This window comes from Plasmodium berghei, assembly GCF_900002375.2.
Source record: "Plasmodium berghei ANKA genome assembly, chromosome: 5".
In the NCBI taxonomy this organism is placed as follows: Eukaryota; Apicomplexa; class Aconoidasida; order Haemosporida; family Plasmodiidae; genus Plasmodium; species Plasmodium berghei.
The window spans coordinates 319,194-335,378 of NC_036163.2; the positions used below are offsets into that span (position 1 = coordinate 319,194).

A 16,185-nucleotide genomic window follows, 5' to 3' on the forward strand; every position below is an offset into this window, starting at 1 on the left:
GGTATATACAAAATGAGTGAATAATAAATATATATTTTTAAAACTAATTTATTTGTCAAAATATCAGATCTATGAATAAATTTAAAAATTTTCTTTTTTTATGATGCTCTCTCGTATATCCGTTTAAATTACGCGACATTTATAAAAATACTATTACTCTATTATAATGGATACATATGCTTACTTTTTTTAATCACGAATAAGCATATCTAAATATTTTCCATCTATATAATACATAACTATATGTATGGGGAAGCCAAATAAATGCGCTATAAGAGGAAATGTATATATATATATATATATATATATAGTGTTTAGTTCCAAAGTTTTCCATCCCAATACAAAGTCTGGATTTAAAATGAGAAATAATCATATTAAATAATTATTATTGCTATTATTTTTATTAGAATAATTCCGTTCCTTATCCCACAAATGCTATGACATAAGCATATGCTCACACATAATTCATGTATTTTGAGAATATTTTTTCAAAATAAATTTCATTGTATTCACCAATACTTATAATTGTATACGCTCCCATTGTAGTATATATCTACATACATTCACATGCTTGTCTAGGAAATTATACTCGTAAAGTTCAGCATAGTTAAATTTTTCTCATTTTGATGAAATATATTTTTTTTGCCATTCATCAGCTAGCTAATAAAGTTTAAAATGCTTTAATCGTTTTTTTTTTCTTATAAATATTCTACCATATTGGACTGCTAAATTTTTAAGTATCCATTGTTTTGGGCCTTTCATACAATGGCGCATTAATTAATATGTGCAATTTTATATCGTGAATAATGTATAAATGCAAATTGCAGGAATGTAGTAAAAAAGGGAAATGCATGATAAAAAAATAAATAAAATAATAAAAAAAACTTTAAAATAATTTCATATGTTAAAATTTACATTTTGAATGCATTAGATCAATATATTTCGGTGTTCCATTTGGGGAAATATTTTAGCATTGGTGCCAATACACAATTCTACAATTTTGCAAGAAAAAAAAAAAAAAGTGAAACAAATAAAAAATCTATCAACTAAAATTCATAGCTAGCTATTTTTTTTTAACAATAAAAAAAAGAAATAAAAAATAAAGGCATACATATATATATAAATTTAATAAAAATGCATTTTAAAACTAAATTAAAAAATCGAAGAAATGAAGTAAATACCTGTTTGTGTATTGGGTTGGATCCTGATGAAGATGATATAAAAAACTTTATGAGGAATGAAGAAAAAAATGGATATAAAAATGTCAAAAACAACATGAACAGTAATAATAATAGAATAGAAAATGTCATCAAAATAGGAAAGGAAATACTACTAACAGATGAAGAAAATATAGAAAATTTAAGTGAAGAAGATAAGTTTTTTTATTTCTTTAACCACTTTTGTTTTTATATAATTAATAACACAAAAGAATATGCTTTGATATATAAAATGAATTTTGCATTTTACATTCCATATGGCTCAGTTGGAATAAATGCTTTAAAAAATGTGTTTGATTATTTAAATAGTATGAATATACCAACTATGCTTGATATGAAAATAAATGATATCGGGAATACAGTTAAAAATTATAGAAAATTTATATTTGAATACTTAAAAAGCGATTCATGTACTATTAATGTATATATGGGAACAAGTATGTTAAAGGATATTTGTTTTGATTATGAAAAAAATAAGTATTATAGTGCTTACGTACTTATTAAAACGACGAATAAAGATTCATTTATTTTTCAAAATGAACTTTCGATAAATGATAAGCAAGCATATATAGTTATGGCAGAAGAAACACAAAAAATGGCAACAGATTTAAAAATCGATCAAAATAATGAATTTATCGGTTTTGTAGTTGGTTCGAATGCTTTCGAAGAAATGAAAATAATCCGAAATAAATTCCCAGACTCTTATATTTTATCACCAGGAATAGGAGCACAAAATGGAGATTTGTATAAAACCCTTAAAAATGGATATAATAAAGATTATGAAAAATTACTAATAAATGTTGGAAGGGCTATAACAAAAAGTCCAAACCCCAAAAAATCTTCTGAATCTTACTATAATCAAATTATTCAAATTTTTAAAGACATAGAAAATGGTGGTAATATTGAACAAGTGTACTTATAAATATGAATACATTGAGTTTAACGGAACTCAATTTAATAGCCAAAGAAATGGCGGTGAGTGTGGTGACGTAATATATTTTCCACATTTTCATTTTCTACAATTTGTTGGATTCTTAAACATTACTCATATTGGTTACTCTAAAAAAAATCATTAATTCGAATTCTCAATTTTACAGTTTTGAGTCCTCAGCTTAACTTTTTTTTGTCAAAAATTGAGATCCGAAATAATAAAATAAAAGATATCATCATTTTGTGTTATGAATATTATTATATGCTACTATTATTAATGCACATATTTTTTTTATAAATGTTTATATAAACATGTACATTTGAGCTGTTTTGTTTATGGCTGAAAAAAATTATTATCTGCTAATAGCAAAATTGTCCATGATACAAAATAATGTAAGCATCAAAAAATATTCGAAAAATGGAAAATTGTGTGTACACAAAAATATTGTCTTAAATATAACTAATAATATATATATATATATAACAACACAATTAATTTCTTCATTTTGTGAATAAATTTTAGTATGTGCACACTATCTAGAAAGGCCAAGTAAATACTTCACAGGGGAATATATCCTAACTTAAACACTTGTAAAATGAGATCATATTTTGGGATATAGTATATACTCCTATAAGTGTGCAAAAGGTTATGGTAATTTAATTTCATATATAAAAAAATTAATCATAAACACATGTGAAGATTCACACGCGAATACAGGGTACACACATTGATTTTCTCATTTATCTTTCACAATAATAAAGAAATTAGTTAATAATTTAAAGACTATAATAGCCCAGTTTAAGAAAATTGTTATATTATATTTTTCCCAAAATAAGCGCTTTGCCCATATTTATAGGCTAAATAATTGCTTAACGAAAAATATACTACCCTATAAAAGCAATAACAACAAGAAATACTGCACCAAAAAATTGTGTACAATAGGCCACCTAAGCAATAACATATAGGATTTATCATATTTAAAAAAAATATATTATAACAAACTAAAATAAAATTTGGATATAAAAAGATAAAATAACATACTAAAATATTAATTCGTTTTCATGTATTGCCAATATTGCATGCTTAATTTATTTTTCTGATATTTGTGTAGTTTCTACAAAATAGTAAACGAAAAAAAGTTAAAAAATGAAATATCTTAATTTATACAAATGAAATAAATTTATTACACTCATATACATGTTTTTATTTTAAATATTAAGAATGAAATGCAGAAAAATATTTTACTAATTACACATATTGTAAATCCATAAAATAAATCGTTTTCACATATATAAAAAACATTGTACATATATCGATATGTAAAATTGTGCAAGAATATTGTTTTTTTTTTTTACTTTCTTTAATTTTCTGTCTAAGTTGATATCTTTTCATAAGGTCAGATATGTCGTCATCTGATTTTTTTTCACTTTCACCTTGGGATAAAAATAGAATAAAATATAAAAAAAAGTTACATAAAAGTTATGTGTAAATTGGCAACAATAAATATATGAAAAAAATTATATAATTAATAAATATATATAGAAAAAGAAACAGGTCTAATATACATGGAAATTAAAAATTTTCATTGTATACTCAAATTGAAGCAACATGCAATGTATGCAAAAAAATAATAACATGAATTATAATAAAAAATGTTTTTCGTTGCACTATAGGAAGTATATGTGTAATATATAATAAATTCATGAAAATAAAAAAAATAAACAAAATAAAACAAAACTAAACTATATTATTATCATTCATACCTATGTTATAAATTTGATAAAAATTTGTGGAGCAAAAAACCACTTCAAGCAAACCTCCAATGAAAAACATCCCAATGTATAAATATGGGAGACGCTTATAAACATTTACTTTTTTCAAACTTCGTTGACCCTAAAAAGTTAATTTAAATAAATTTTTTTTTTCGTATATTTATGGGTTAAACACATGGAAGCTTAAATATTTACTTATGTAAAATACAATTACATATTTAAAAGTATACAATATTGAAAGATAAACATAAGAATGATATAATTACACACATATACATTATTGTACTTTCACAATTATCAGAATTTATATTGACGTTTTCTATCTCTATATTTATTTATCATACCTCCATGTTTCCAAAAAAATATCCAAAGAAAAAATGGAAACTTATTTATATGAGTTTATTGAAGCTTTCACTCATTTAATGCTTTATATAATGAGCATATATTCTTCTGGTTTGTAAGAAAAAAAATATATAATCAAAATAAAATGGAAAATTATAAAAATATTAAAACAAGTCCATATTGATATATGTATAATTTTTTTCGTTCTTATTTTTCAGAATATTTTGAAAAAAAGAGAAAGTTCAATACTTTAGTTTGGTAATAATTAAGAAAAAATGAAAATAAAAAAAATATATATATATAAGTGCATGTATAATGTTAAAAATAATTTAAAGGCATAGCAGTTTAAAGCAAATATCTTGAAAATGTACTTGGTTTTAAGTATGTTTAGAAACATATAATATGTAGAATTATAATATAAGCGAAAAAAACTAAAATAATTTCCCCTATACACAAAAAAATAAAATAATAGTATAATAACAATATGCAGAAAGTAGCATAATCCTAATTCCATACCGAAAAAATGAACTCGTTTATATATTGCATTTTTGTATTCTCATTATCAGCATGCTTGTTAATAAATGTATCCCCATCTAAATCACAGATCATAATATAATAATGTGATCATTATTTTATTTTTTATTTATAATGATAGGCATTGTGTGAATAATCAGATCGAGATATATATACAACAGGTTAGATGACGCTATTAATAGAACCCCGTTTTGCGTCTATACATGCATATATTATTTATGTCCATATACTTATATATCATGATTAAATTTGGAAAATAAAACTCCATCTTTTGTTTTTAACTACAAGGCACTAAACCCTATAAAAAAATTTATTTTAGATAAAAGCTTACACAAATATAGATTAATTTTTAAAAATCTAAAAGACCAAGTATTAAAAATATATACGATCGAATTTGAACAATTTTATAAAACTCATAGTACAGAAATTAGTTATTCTTCCATCGAAAATTTTGTTTGGGATTTCTTTACGTATGCTGAAATGTGCCTAAGTGAACAAAATAATATAGGTAATGAAAATATATCAGTATTTCATGTTTTCTTCCCATGCATATATATGTGGATTTGTCAAGGTTATTCAAATTTTTTCGTCGAAATAAAATACATTTTTTTAATTTATTTTTTGACTTTTTTTAAATAATAGAGAAAACATTTGAAATTGCTTTCGATTTGTTGAAAGTCGGTGAAGATAATTCCGAAATAAATGAGAGCTTAAAGGATGACTGGGAATTAATAACTCACGAAAGTATTAAATTATACACGCATACACATGGATACATAATAAAGTATTAAATTTTTTATTATAATAAAAATATACAATATATCCTGACGTTTATATTATTCAATTTTTAGGTCAAAATATATACAAAAAACAAATTTTAAAAAGTATGCATGTTTCTGATAATAGTGACCCTAGAGTTATATGTCAAGTAAGAAATTAGAAATAGTTTTCGATCGAATATTATGCTTTATGTTTATATATCTTTTTATATATACATTATTGCACGGTTTTGTGTGTATGAAGGATTTGTCAATCTTTAGTTTTTTGGTGTATCAATTTATACTACATATACAATACTTAACATTTATTTATTTACGGGTTTATTCATTATTATTCTAGATATATATGGAAAGTTGTCTAGACTAATTTTAACAGATAAAAAAAATGCAAAGTGTAGATATATACATATTATAACTTCTCAAGAATATTTAAAAAGTTGTAAAAATATCCACATGAAGTATTTATATAAAATATACATCGGAATTAAGCCAACAGTTACATTATAATAATATAAAGCATATGGATGCATATTAAAAAAAAAAAAAACTGAGGAAAATATAACTGTTATCGTTGATAAAATTATTAAACATATTCCATAAAATATATTTATTGAATTATCTTTATATTTTTCGTCTCTATTAGATAAATTTATTTTTTTTTCAAATATGTTTTTAAATTCTTCTTTGTAACTGCTTTTTATTGCCATTATTGCATTCCTATATATAGTTTTACTATTATTATTTTTTTTTATAAAATACTCTTTTCAAAATTTTTTTTTTATTTTAACAGCCCTATATAATCGCTAGTTATTTAAATATGTCCTTTTCAAATAATGTATAAATATTTTCACGCTTTTCTTTTTTCTGTTTAGAAAAATTAAAAAAAAAATTATATGACGAAATAATTCAAAATGGAAAATATATGTAACTCCATAAAATCGAATATGCATGTAACTTTACGTTTTTTGGGGAACTAACCTCTTTAAGGTTGCCGTTGATATTTTTATTATTCGATTTTTTAGTATTTTGATTTTGCTTATCGCTTTTTCTATCCAAATTAATTTCAAATCTCATTTGCTTTCTTCGTTCTTTTTCCCTTTCCCTTTGATACTCGTATATAAGATGCTTGTTTTCCTCTTTACAAAAAATAAAAATAACAAATAAATAAAACCCCGAGTAGCCAAAATAGCAAAAAATAAAAAAGATAAATTTTCACATGTATTAAGCCCCATGAAAAAAAAAAAAACACACACACGTATATTTTGGCGGTTTCCTTACCAGTATATTTATTAAGAGTAGTAATATATGAATAAATTTTGTTTTCCAATATTTGAAACTTTTTCATAATTTCATTAGTGTTAACATCGTAAGAAAGCTGAGTACAAATATAATCAATTTTATTATTTATATTTGTAAATGTTATATTATATTTCGAATGTTTTGTAACATTATCATAATATGATATTTTATCAATATACTCTTTAATATAATTATTAATTTCTGTAATTTTATTATCCATTTCTTTATTCTTAATTTCATATTTATTTTTTTTATCTTGTAACTTTTTTTCATATTCTTGTAAAGCATATTCTGCATTTTGTGTATCATCAATTAGTTGTAAATGTTCTTCTTCCAATAAATTAAAATGATCAATTAGTAGTTGGGAATTATTAATATATTTTTCCATATTTTTAGAAAATTTTTTTTCTTTTTCGTCTGTTTTTATTATTATTTCATCATTTGATGGATTATCATCATTCTTATTACTACTGGATAGTTTGTTAAGAAATTCTTTATATTTATCTAGCTCTTTTAGTTTGTCTTCTTTTTTTTCTAACTCTACATTTAATTTGCTCATCTCAATGTTAAGCAATTGAACCATTTCTTTTTTTTTCTTTTTCCTTGCGTTTATTTCTTCGAATTTCTGTATAATTATATATTTTTCAAAAGAAATAAATATGAAAAAAAAAAATATTCGAATATGTCTCTATTTTAGTAATTATATTGATATCATCACTTAGATAACTACTATTAATTACTCTTATTTAACAGTGAAGGTGTTTAATTGCCTCTATACATAAATTCAATATCTTATTGCCAATGAATATTTATATGAAAAAATGGAATGTACACACATTTCCACAAACACTAATTTTATAACTTAAATATTATATTTTCATCCATCTTTATATGCATATTTTATTGCCTTTTTCATTATTTTTTTATTAAAAATTTGGAATTTCATATATTCATCCATTGGTATCATAAGGTTTATTTAAAAATTGCATACCTGTATTAAGTTCTCTGTCTTTTTAAAATTTTCTACTAATAGTTCTTGGTATTTTTCAGATTCTTTAATCATATTTTTGTTAAGGTTCTTTATTATTTTTTCTTTTTTATTTATATATTTGTAAATATTATCAATATTTTCCTTCTTTTTACGCATTAATGTTTTTGTAATTATTATCTCTTTTTCTAAACTAATGAATTTTCTTATATTTTCTTTATTTTTTTTAGACGTCTTTTTATTTTGCACAAAACTATTTTTATTTCTCAGTTTATTTGTGTGGGGTCCTTTTCTGGCAATATTGGGTTCTTCATTTTTTTTTCTGTTCTTTATTCCTTTTTGTATTTCTAAAACTTTTCTGATTTTTTCCATTTCTTTATCATCATCTATGCTAATTATATCTTTTATGTTTTTACTATGAATTTTAGTTTTATTTTGTTTAAAACCAGTATATAATTATTGTAAATCATTTAGTTTAATTTATCATGTTTAAGAATGTAGATGTTTTACACATTTATCACCTCGGTGGATAAATATACCACCACAAATTTATACATGATAAACGTGAATGAAGTTTATAATTTTATTATTATATTTTACTATTTTTAACGTACCAATTTTCATATTCATTTTCCGAATCATTGTCCGTTAGAATCACTAAACCTTTATAATCATAAAAATCAAAATTTGTTTTTTTTTTATCTAATGTTTGTATTTCTTCATCTGTATTTATAAAATACGAACAAATTATAAATTATTGATGACCCATCAAAATTATTTTCAAGATGCATATATGTATACACATGCATATGCCTTATTTTTTATTTGTCACCGTTTTCAGATGTTATTAATCTTTCTTTATTTACAATCTTGCGAAAAAAAATATAGGTTAAAGAAAACAATATAGTATCAAATAAAATTTATTCAATCGTTACTTTTTATTTTTAAAACTATTATTGTGTTGTACTCTCTTTTTCGATTCCTCAATGTACTGTTCTAAGTTCTGAACAAGAAATAAAATAAAATAAAAATGAGCTAATATATGAACAAATTTTCAATTAATAAAACAAATACTATACATTAATAGGATAAAATATATTTAAACAATATAATCAATCCCTCAATTTTTTAATATATTATTTGTATCTAACAAGATAAAATTCGTCTTCATTCATTTTATTCATTAAATTTATAGAGTTTTCGGACACACATTAAAATAAAAGCATTTAAACAAAATTAGGTAATTATCCCCAACACAACCATAGAATATATGCATATAGATATATTTTAATTGAAAAATCGCTTTATTATTTATAAAATTTGTTATTATTGTCATATATTCATCCACCACTTTCCTTATTTTAAAGAATATAAAATTGTACTTTTTAATTTTCATACTTTTCTGCGCACGAAAAGTCTCAACACAATATACAATATATAAATTTAAAAAAACTAAAAAATAAAGACAAAAAGGAAAACATATATTTACATATTAAGGATGTGGGGAAATTTAAATGAAAATAATTAGTTTATAATATATATTTAAAAGCAGGGAGAAAAAAGACAGACGATAAATTATTATATATAGAAAAGATGAGAGAAAAAATATTTCGTCTTTCTCAAAAAATTAACACTAAGAATAAATGCGCAAGAAACGCTTATTCTTGTATGGAAGAAAATGTTTTTTCAGCATTTCCAGCATTAGGGATATTGTAGAGAATACTAAAATAATTAAAATGACTTTTATAAAAAGATAGAATCCTAAATACTTTAAAAGTTATATATATTCTTGTGTATACATGTGCACATGCTTATGTATAGAATACACGCATCGTGCAATTTGTAAAAAGGGAATAAATGACAAAATATGGATATTTATTTTTGATGAAATAAGGAAAAAAAAACACGACGGAAAAATTTTTAAGTTAGGAATAGCCAATAAATAGTAATAATAGTCAGAAGAAGACGGCACAAAATTATACTGCATGAGCAAAATCTAAAAAAAAATATTAAACAAAATAAGTAAAGCACAAAAACCCTAAACCCAGAAGGGATATCGTCATATATCAAAGAAAGAAAAATAAATATTATATTAACGCCGTGAAAGATAATTAAAAAATAGGTAGAAATACAGAATGTTCAAAAGCAGTAACTTCAAGGAGGAACTTGTAAAATGTGGGGAGGATGAAGAATGTGATTATAAATCAAGAATAAAAATAAAAATAGGAAACAATCAAAGAATATTATTTTTGTTAAAACATTATAAAGATGAATATTATTTAATCGTACATCACCGAAAACTTATAGTAGCATATCCAATGCGTTACCATAAAATTGCCCCATACAAATCCGATTTTGCATATTCGGAATTTTCTGGAAAAGGGTATGGTAATTTTGATTTTCAAAATCAACTGGGGAATAGAGATTGCTTACGTTCTAAAACTCCTATTGATGAAAGTACAAATGTACCAATATTTAAAGGTTTTAATGAAAGACCATATACAACCTGTTGTTCATGTCTTGATTACCCTTATGATGATCCTGACGCAATGCCAATATTTCGAGGTATACCAAAGTATTTGGATTTAGATTGCAGAGATATTCCACCCGCCGACGATGGAACAACGATTGAAAGGATAGTTTCTGTAAGAAAGACGTTACGACATTTTCTACCTCTTTATGCTTTATTTTATTTTAGTAAGACTGTAAAATATTTTACATTTTTAAATATTACAATTATAAAAAAAGAGAATAATTTTATAGATTATTATAAATTATATAAAGAAAATACACTCCTAGAAAATATACACTATAAACATATATTAGATGAATCCACAAAAACTTTAGATATATATGATAATAAAAGAATTAGTATATCCCATTCTTCAATTGCTTTTGATAATATTAACATACCATATTTATATGATCAATATTTATTATATCCATTTTATCCTGAACAGTTATATAATATAAAATATGATACATTAGAATATGGATGTACATATAATAACCCATCAGAACATTTTGAATGCATAGAAAGCGATACAAGTAAATGTGTATATACTGAATCTACGTGTTTGAATAATTCAATTTTAATACCTAAAGCATATATTGCAAAAAGAGAAGATGATTGTAGTTTAATAGGATACAATAATGAATTAATTCATCAAAAAGAAACATGCCTAAAAAAGGGTAGATGCTTTGAAAATACAATAGATAGTTATTTAACTGATTCCCAAATAGATGATCCAGAAGCTCATGCAATTAAAACAAAATTACCAATTATAAATGGGAAATATCCTCATTATATTTATAAAAAAGGTAAAAATTGGAAAGAACATAGCGATAAAAGGAGTCTCGATTTCTTCAAAGACAATAATATAGAACATTTTATTGCCTATGAATATCTTAAGGAAGATAGAACTGAATTTGTAATAAGTATATCTAATAAGTCTCCAACAAAAAAAGTTGATATTCCAAAAAATACCACAAATAATGGATTTTTCAAATTGCTGAGCTGGATTAATCCTAGTAATTTTAATAAATCGCTTTGGAATAAACCTAAAGGAATAAATTCTGAACAAGACGATGAGGAAAAAAAGATTGAATATGATACAACCATTTTTTATATAGAAACATTAAAAGAATTAAAAATTATAAATATATTGTTATCTGATGAGTGTGATGTAGCACGCCCAGAAGAATGCGGAATTATTATTCACGTATGGAATCCATCAAAAGAAAGCATAACAGGAAGATTAAAATTACATTGCTCAATAAATATATATACAAAATATGTTGATGAACAAAATATTGTTTATGATGAAGGAGTATATCAATTTTTATTTTTTTTTAAAGTACCTTATGAAAAACTTAAATTATTTCAAAATTGTACTATTAGCGCTTATGGAGCTTTTAAATTATATGATACAAAAAGTTATGCTAAAAACAATGATGGATATATTAGTAGATTATTTTATCATAAAAAAAAAGAAAGTCCTGGAATGTATTTATATGCAGATGGAATTAAAAAATTTACATGTTGCCGTGATGATGATAATACTTGTAAAATTCGAAATATTAAAAAATGTAAAATATCTGAAGATTTAAACTATTTTAATGTATTTATTTTTATTTTAATAAATATATTCATTATTGTCTTTTTAATATATTATTATAATAAAAGAAGGAAAAGAAATTCAGAAAATAGCCCTATAGACGCTCGAATATAAAATTATTAGAACAAGAACTTTCAAGGAATAATACTAGCTTACTATGCAACATAAAGAATATGGAAAAAAAATAAAATATACCAAACAATTTTTTAAATTAAATTAATCCCAAATCTTCATATTAATAATGCAAAACCAAAATAAATAACACCTATCAATTTTATAAAATTTTTAAAAATCATATGAATGCTCTAAAATTTAAATAGGAAAATAAATTGGCTATTTGGTTTTAGCCAGTATAACATATAATATGAATAAACCAAAAAAATGTGTTTTTATTTTTTTCCAAATGTTGTAACACATAAAAAAATGGAAAACTAAATTGTACAAAATTGCATATATTATTTCTTTATTAAAAGTAACTTATAAGCACATCTACAAATTGCATGTCTATTTTTGTGTATTTGTTTTTTTTATAGCTTTTTTTTTCGTTCACATAAACAAATATTTATGTGTAACTATCTTAAAGAAACAAAAAAAAATTAATAAAAAACATATAATAATTATGTACAAAAAAAAAAAAATTTAAATACAATGCTGTTTTGTCTTTTATTTATTTTTTTTGTAAAATAATTACTCGTTGTGGTAGAATTACACGCCTTCATATTTTCATTTGGTGGCGCAATTGTAGGTAGGAAGTTTATATTAACAAAATAAAATAAAATAAAATACATGTATACATATTCTATATAACACATGATAACCTAAATAAATTTTTTTGTCTTTTCTGAAGGTGTTGCTGGTTATCGACACGTCAATTTTTCCAACGTATATTTCTTGCACAAATTTATTTAGATATGCTTATTTAACTTATTATATATATATTGTTCGTAAAAAATATGCATGCACATATTTTTACCATGAAATAAATCGTATATATATATAATTGAGAGTACACCCTAACATATTTATTTATTTCTCTAATTGTGAAAATTAGCATGACATATATTCTAATATATTCGCACATACTTATCAGCATTTTAATATTAGTCTAATTTACAACATCTATGCAATTCAACTATTTTCGACGGTTTTGAAATAACTATACAATTATCTCCGATGAGCCATGTATATTATTTTGTGAATATATACAATAATAAAATAAAATTTGATATAAATTGTGAATTTTTTTTTTTTTTTTCATGTTTTTATTCTTTTATACCTTTCTTTATTTTTCAAGCCTGTAACTGGTTCAAATTAAAAAAAAAACATAAAAAAATAAAAATAATAAAAACATATATCACGAAAGAAATGCTAACCCCCTTTTCAGAAACGAGTGATACACAAAAGGAGGAATATTCTTCTCTCTCTCAAAATTATAATAAATATGATTTTGCAAATGTTCCTAAAAATAGTACAAGTGGTACTAGTCAATCAGAGTTCGAGCATAGTGATGTAAAAAAATGGTTTGTACTTGAAAATATAAGGCTCAGAAATAAAATACAAAAAATGAAATCAAAGCATGAGAAACGCCAGAAAATTGCGAACATTAAGTAAGTTTTAATCTAAAAAAATAAAAGCAAGAAAATCAATAAAACAAAAATAGACAATTTTTATTCCTTGTTAATATGCATAAATACACACATTTAGTTTTATTTAAGCTTGTCCATTACCTTTATATATTTATATAGATATCAGCTCTTGAAAAATAAACAAAAGGAATTTCCAAACGATAATATTTATCAAAAGATTGATAAAGTATTAAGTAAAAAATTAAATGAAAAGAAATTAAAAAATTCTTACATACAAACTAACATAACATTTCTCAATCCATTTTTTGTAAGTTGGGATACATATTTTGAAAGTTGTGATGCTATCAAATTTTCAAGTGATGGGGAAATTGATATTTTAAAAAAAAAAAGGATTAAGCAAAATATAAGAGGAACTAATCTAAACAGAAGGTACAATATATACTCCCAAAAAATGCGGGGGAAATTATTATAACAACCAACTTTATTAGTGCAATATATATAAGTTTATGCATATATATATAGTTTTTTTTTTCTTTACATTTCTACTTTTGTTCTCTATTTTTTAGTATAAGTATTAACCCATTCAGAGTTCCCATACACAATATAGATAAAAATAATATTATATATAATTTATACACTGATGATAACATTATATTTATAAAAGAAACGACAGAATATTTCAATAGAAAAGAAAAATATAATAATAAAAATATTCATAAAAACGAAAACAATATAAAGAACCCCAAACAAATAATAAAAAAAAAAAATTTTAAATCACAAAGTATTGCCCCTTCAACTATTAATCCTTATGATAATAAAAAGGAAGAGAGTTCAGTAAACAGCAACAGCAGTGAAGATATATGGTTTGAATGTAGAACCCCCCCCTTAACTGAATTTAAGTGGTTCGACGATAATTCTATTTATCTACACCCACCAAATAATGGGCAGAATAATGACCAAAATAATGTGATAATAATACAAGATAATAACTATATGGATCAAGACAGGTATATTTTTTGCAACAAAAAAAATAAATTAAATAACAATTGTAATGAAAGTAGTATTAGTACCTGCATGCTATATAAAAATGAAGATAAATTTATTGCAAAGTCAAATGAATATTCCGTAAAGTTTGGGGGGTATACAAATGTAGACGTGGATATAAATGGAGAGAAAAATAAAAAATATGAATCCTCCCAAATTAAGGATGTATATACTACTTTAAATGATAATAATTGGAAAATATATGAAAAATATAAATATTTTGATATTCAAAACTATACTAATATGTTTAATAATACTCATACTAGTAATAATTATCCATATGAACAAAAAAAAAAAATTAAAAATATACATTATCAAATGATAACAGACAGTTTTAATTATTTAGAAAATAATTTTTTTAATGCCATGAATAAAATTTTTGTTAAGGATAAATTTTTTCAAGAATTGAAAATTGACTGTTGTGATAAAAAAGATAATGTATATTGTAGAGAAAAAAATGATATTGAAAAGTTAAATAAAAATAAAAGAAAAATGGATAAAAATCAAAATTTTAAAGGCAATAAATTGAGAGAGAACATAAACCTGACTAAGACAAGTAAAACTTGCTATATGATTGATACTGATATGTTAGAAAAGGAGCAAATAAATAATAAATAAGATTGGGGTTTAACCAATGTGGCACTAAATTGTGTAAAAGCTAACGCACCCAAAACTTCGGAAATAGAAAATGACACAAACATAAATTCATATAAGACACAATTTACAAAAAAAAAAAAAAATTAATAATCAAAAAGCTCATCACAAAATCATCGAAATATTAACCTAAAAAAAAAATAAAAATATGGATGAAATAAAAGTAATAGCACAATTGAAAAATATTTATAATTTAACAAAACCTTGAGAAATTAAGAAATGGAGAAATGAAGATAGACTGAATAAATATGCCACTTCAGAGGATATTCAAAATATTCATCATCTGGGTCTTAGCAATTGTTATTAAAAAAAAACACTGGTAAGACCTAAAATTAAATTATATTATTTTTTCAAATAAGGCCAAAAAAAAAGAAAGAATAAATCCCATACTATAGCTAAATCCATGAACCGATAAATTAAATAACTCAATGATGAAAAAATTATAATGAATACTTGGAGGAAATCCAATATACAAGGATGCTATTATTTATTTTTCATACACATTATATATATATATAAGATAGAGATAGAAACGCTTGGGAAAAGAAACTGCGGAAGGAAATATAATGTTACATATCAATGTTTCATAAGCTGAAGATATAGTTTTTTCCCTATTATAGCCACCTTTTTAAATCCATAATTTTCGAGCTGCATAATAAATCAAATAATCCAAAATATACCCAGACATATATGTGTAAATTTTTGTGAACATTCCTCACATGCCATATATTTATAATATTATTCATAGAAGCATGCGAAGCTTGATTTATTTACATATACAAACTATATAAAATAAAAAATTATTACAAATTTATGTGTAAATAAAGTTTTTACAAAAATTCCCTCATGGGATATTATGCATTTTTGCATGTGTAATACATACATATAAACATAAGAAAAAAATATATACAGAATATAAAA

The 16,185-nt window shown here is 23.1% G+C and overlaps 7 protein-coding genes across 7 annotated transcripts; 4 read left to right on the plus strand and 3 right to left on the minus strand.

Annotated features, from left to right (window-relative positions):
* Window positions 1–1,134: 1,134 nt before the first annotated feature.
* Window positions 1,135–2,139, plus strand: PBANKA_0507400 (orotidine 5'-phosphate decarboxylase, putative; the record flags this gene model as incomplete). Its single annotated transcript, XM_034568313.1, has 1 exon — window positions 1,135–2,139. The coding sequence occupies one exon, from the start codon at window positions 1,135–1,137 to the stop codon at window positions 2,137–2,139; it is 1,005 nt and encodes a 334-aa protein (XP_034420315.1).
* A 1,097-nt stretch (window positions 2,140–3,236) lies between these two features.
* PBANKA_0507500 (conserved protein, unknown function) lies at window positions 3,237–4,270 on the minus strand (the record flags this gene model as incomplete). The annotated part of the gene is made up of 4 exons (XM_034568314.1): window positions 3,237–3,262; window positions 3,504–3,581; window positions 3,912–4,041; window positions 4,265–4,270. 4 exons carry the CDS (start codon window positions 4,268–4,270, stop codon window positions 3,237–3,239), a joined length of 240 nt encoding a protein of 79 aa, XP_034420316.1.
* A 27-nt stretch (window positions 4,271–4,297) lies between these two features.
* Window positions 4,298–5,942, plus strand: PBANKA_0507600 (HORMA domain protein, putative; the record flags this gene model as incomplete). Its single annotated transcript, XM_034568315.1, has 7 exons — window positions 4,298–4,373; window positions 4,481–4,520; window positions 4,918–4,957; window positions 5,085–5,304; window positions 5,439–5,540; window positions 5,648–5,724; window positions 5,916–5,942. 7 exons carry the CDS (start codon window positions 4,298–4,300, stop codon window positions 5,940–5,942), a joined length of 582 nt encoding a protein of 193 aa, XP_034420317.1.
* A 52-nt stretch (window positions 5,943–5,994) lies between these two features.
* On the minus strand, window positions 5,995–6,282 carry PBANKA_0507700 (conserved Plasmodium protein, unknown function; the record flags this gene model as incomplete). Its single annotated transcript, XM_034568317.1, has 1 exon — window positions 5,995–6,282. The coding sequence occupies one exon, from the start codon at window positions 6,280–6,282 to the stop codon at window positions 5,995–5,997; it is 288 nt and encodes a 95-aa protein (XP_034420318.1).
* A 100-nt stretch (window positions 6,283–6,382) lies between these two features.
* PBANKA_0507800 (conserved protein, unknown function) lies at window positions 6,383–9,037 on the minus strand (the record flags this gene model as incomplete). Its single annotated transcript, XM_034568318.1, has 8 exons — window positions 6,383–6,439; window positions 6,554–6,711; window positions 6,854–7,499; window positions 7,866–8,277; window positions 8,477–8,585; window positions 8,695–8,731; window positions 8,830–8,865; window positions 9,014–9,037. 8 exons carry the CDS (start codon window positions 9,035–9,037, stop codon window positions 6,383–6,385), a joined length of 1,479 nt encoding a protein of 492 aa, XP_034420319.1.
* A 960-nt stretch (window positions 9,038–9,997) lies between these two features.
* Window positions 9,998–12,094, plus strand: PBANKA_0507900 (conserved Plasmodium protein, unknown function; the record flags this gene model as incomplete). The annotated part of the gene is made up of 1 exon (XM_034568319.1): window positions 9,998–12,094. One exon carries the CDS (start codon window positions 9,998–10,000, stop codon window positions 12,092–12,094), a length of 2,097 nt encoding a protein of 698 aa, XP_034420320.1.
* Window positions 12,095–13,345: 1,251 nt separating this feature from the next.
* PBANKA_0508000 (conserved Plasmodium protein, unknown function) lies at window positions 13,346–15,228 on the plus strand (the record flags this gene model as incomplete). Its single annotated transcript, XM_034568320.1, has 3 exons — window positions 13,346–13,587; window positions 13,726–13,995; window positions 14,133–15,228. The coding sequence occupies 3 exons, from the start codon at window positions 13,346–13,348 to the stop codon at window positions 15,226–15,228; spliced, it is 1,608 nt and encodes a 535-aa protein (XP_034420321.1).
* Between the last annotated feature and the right edge of the window lie 957 nt (window positions 15,229–16,185).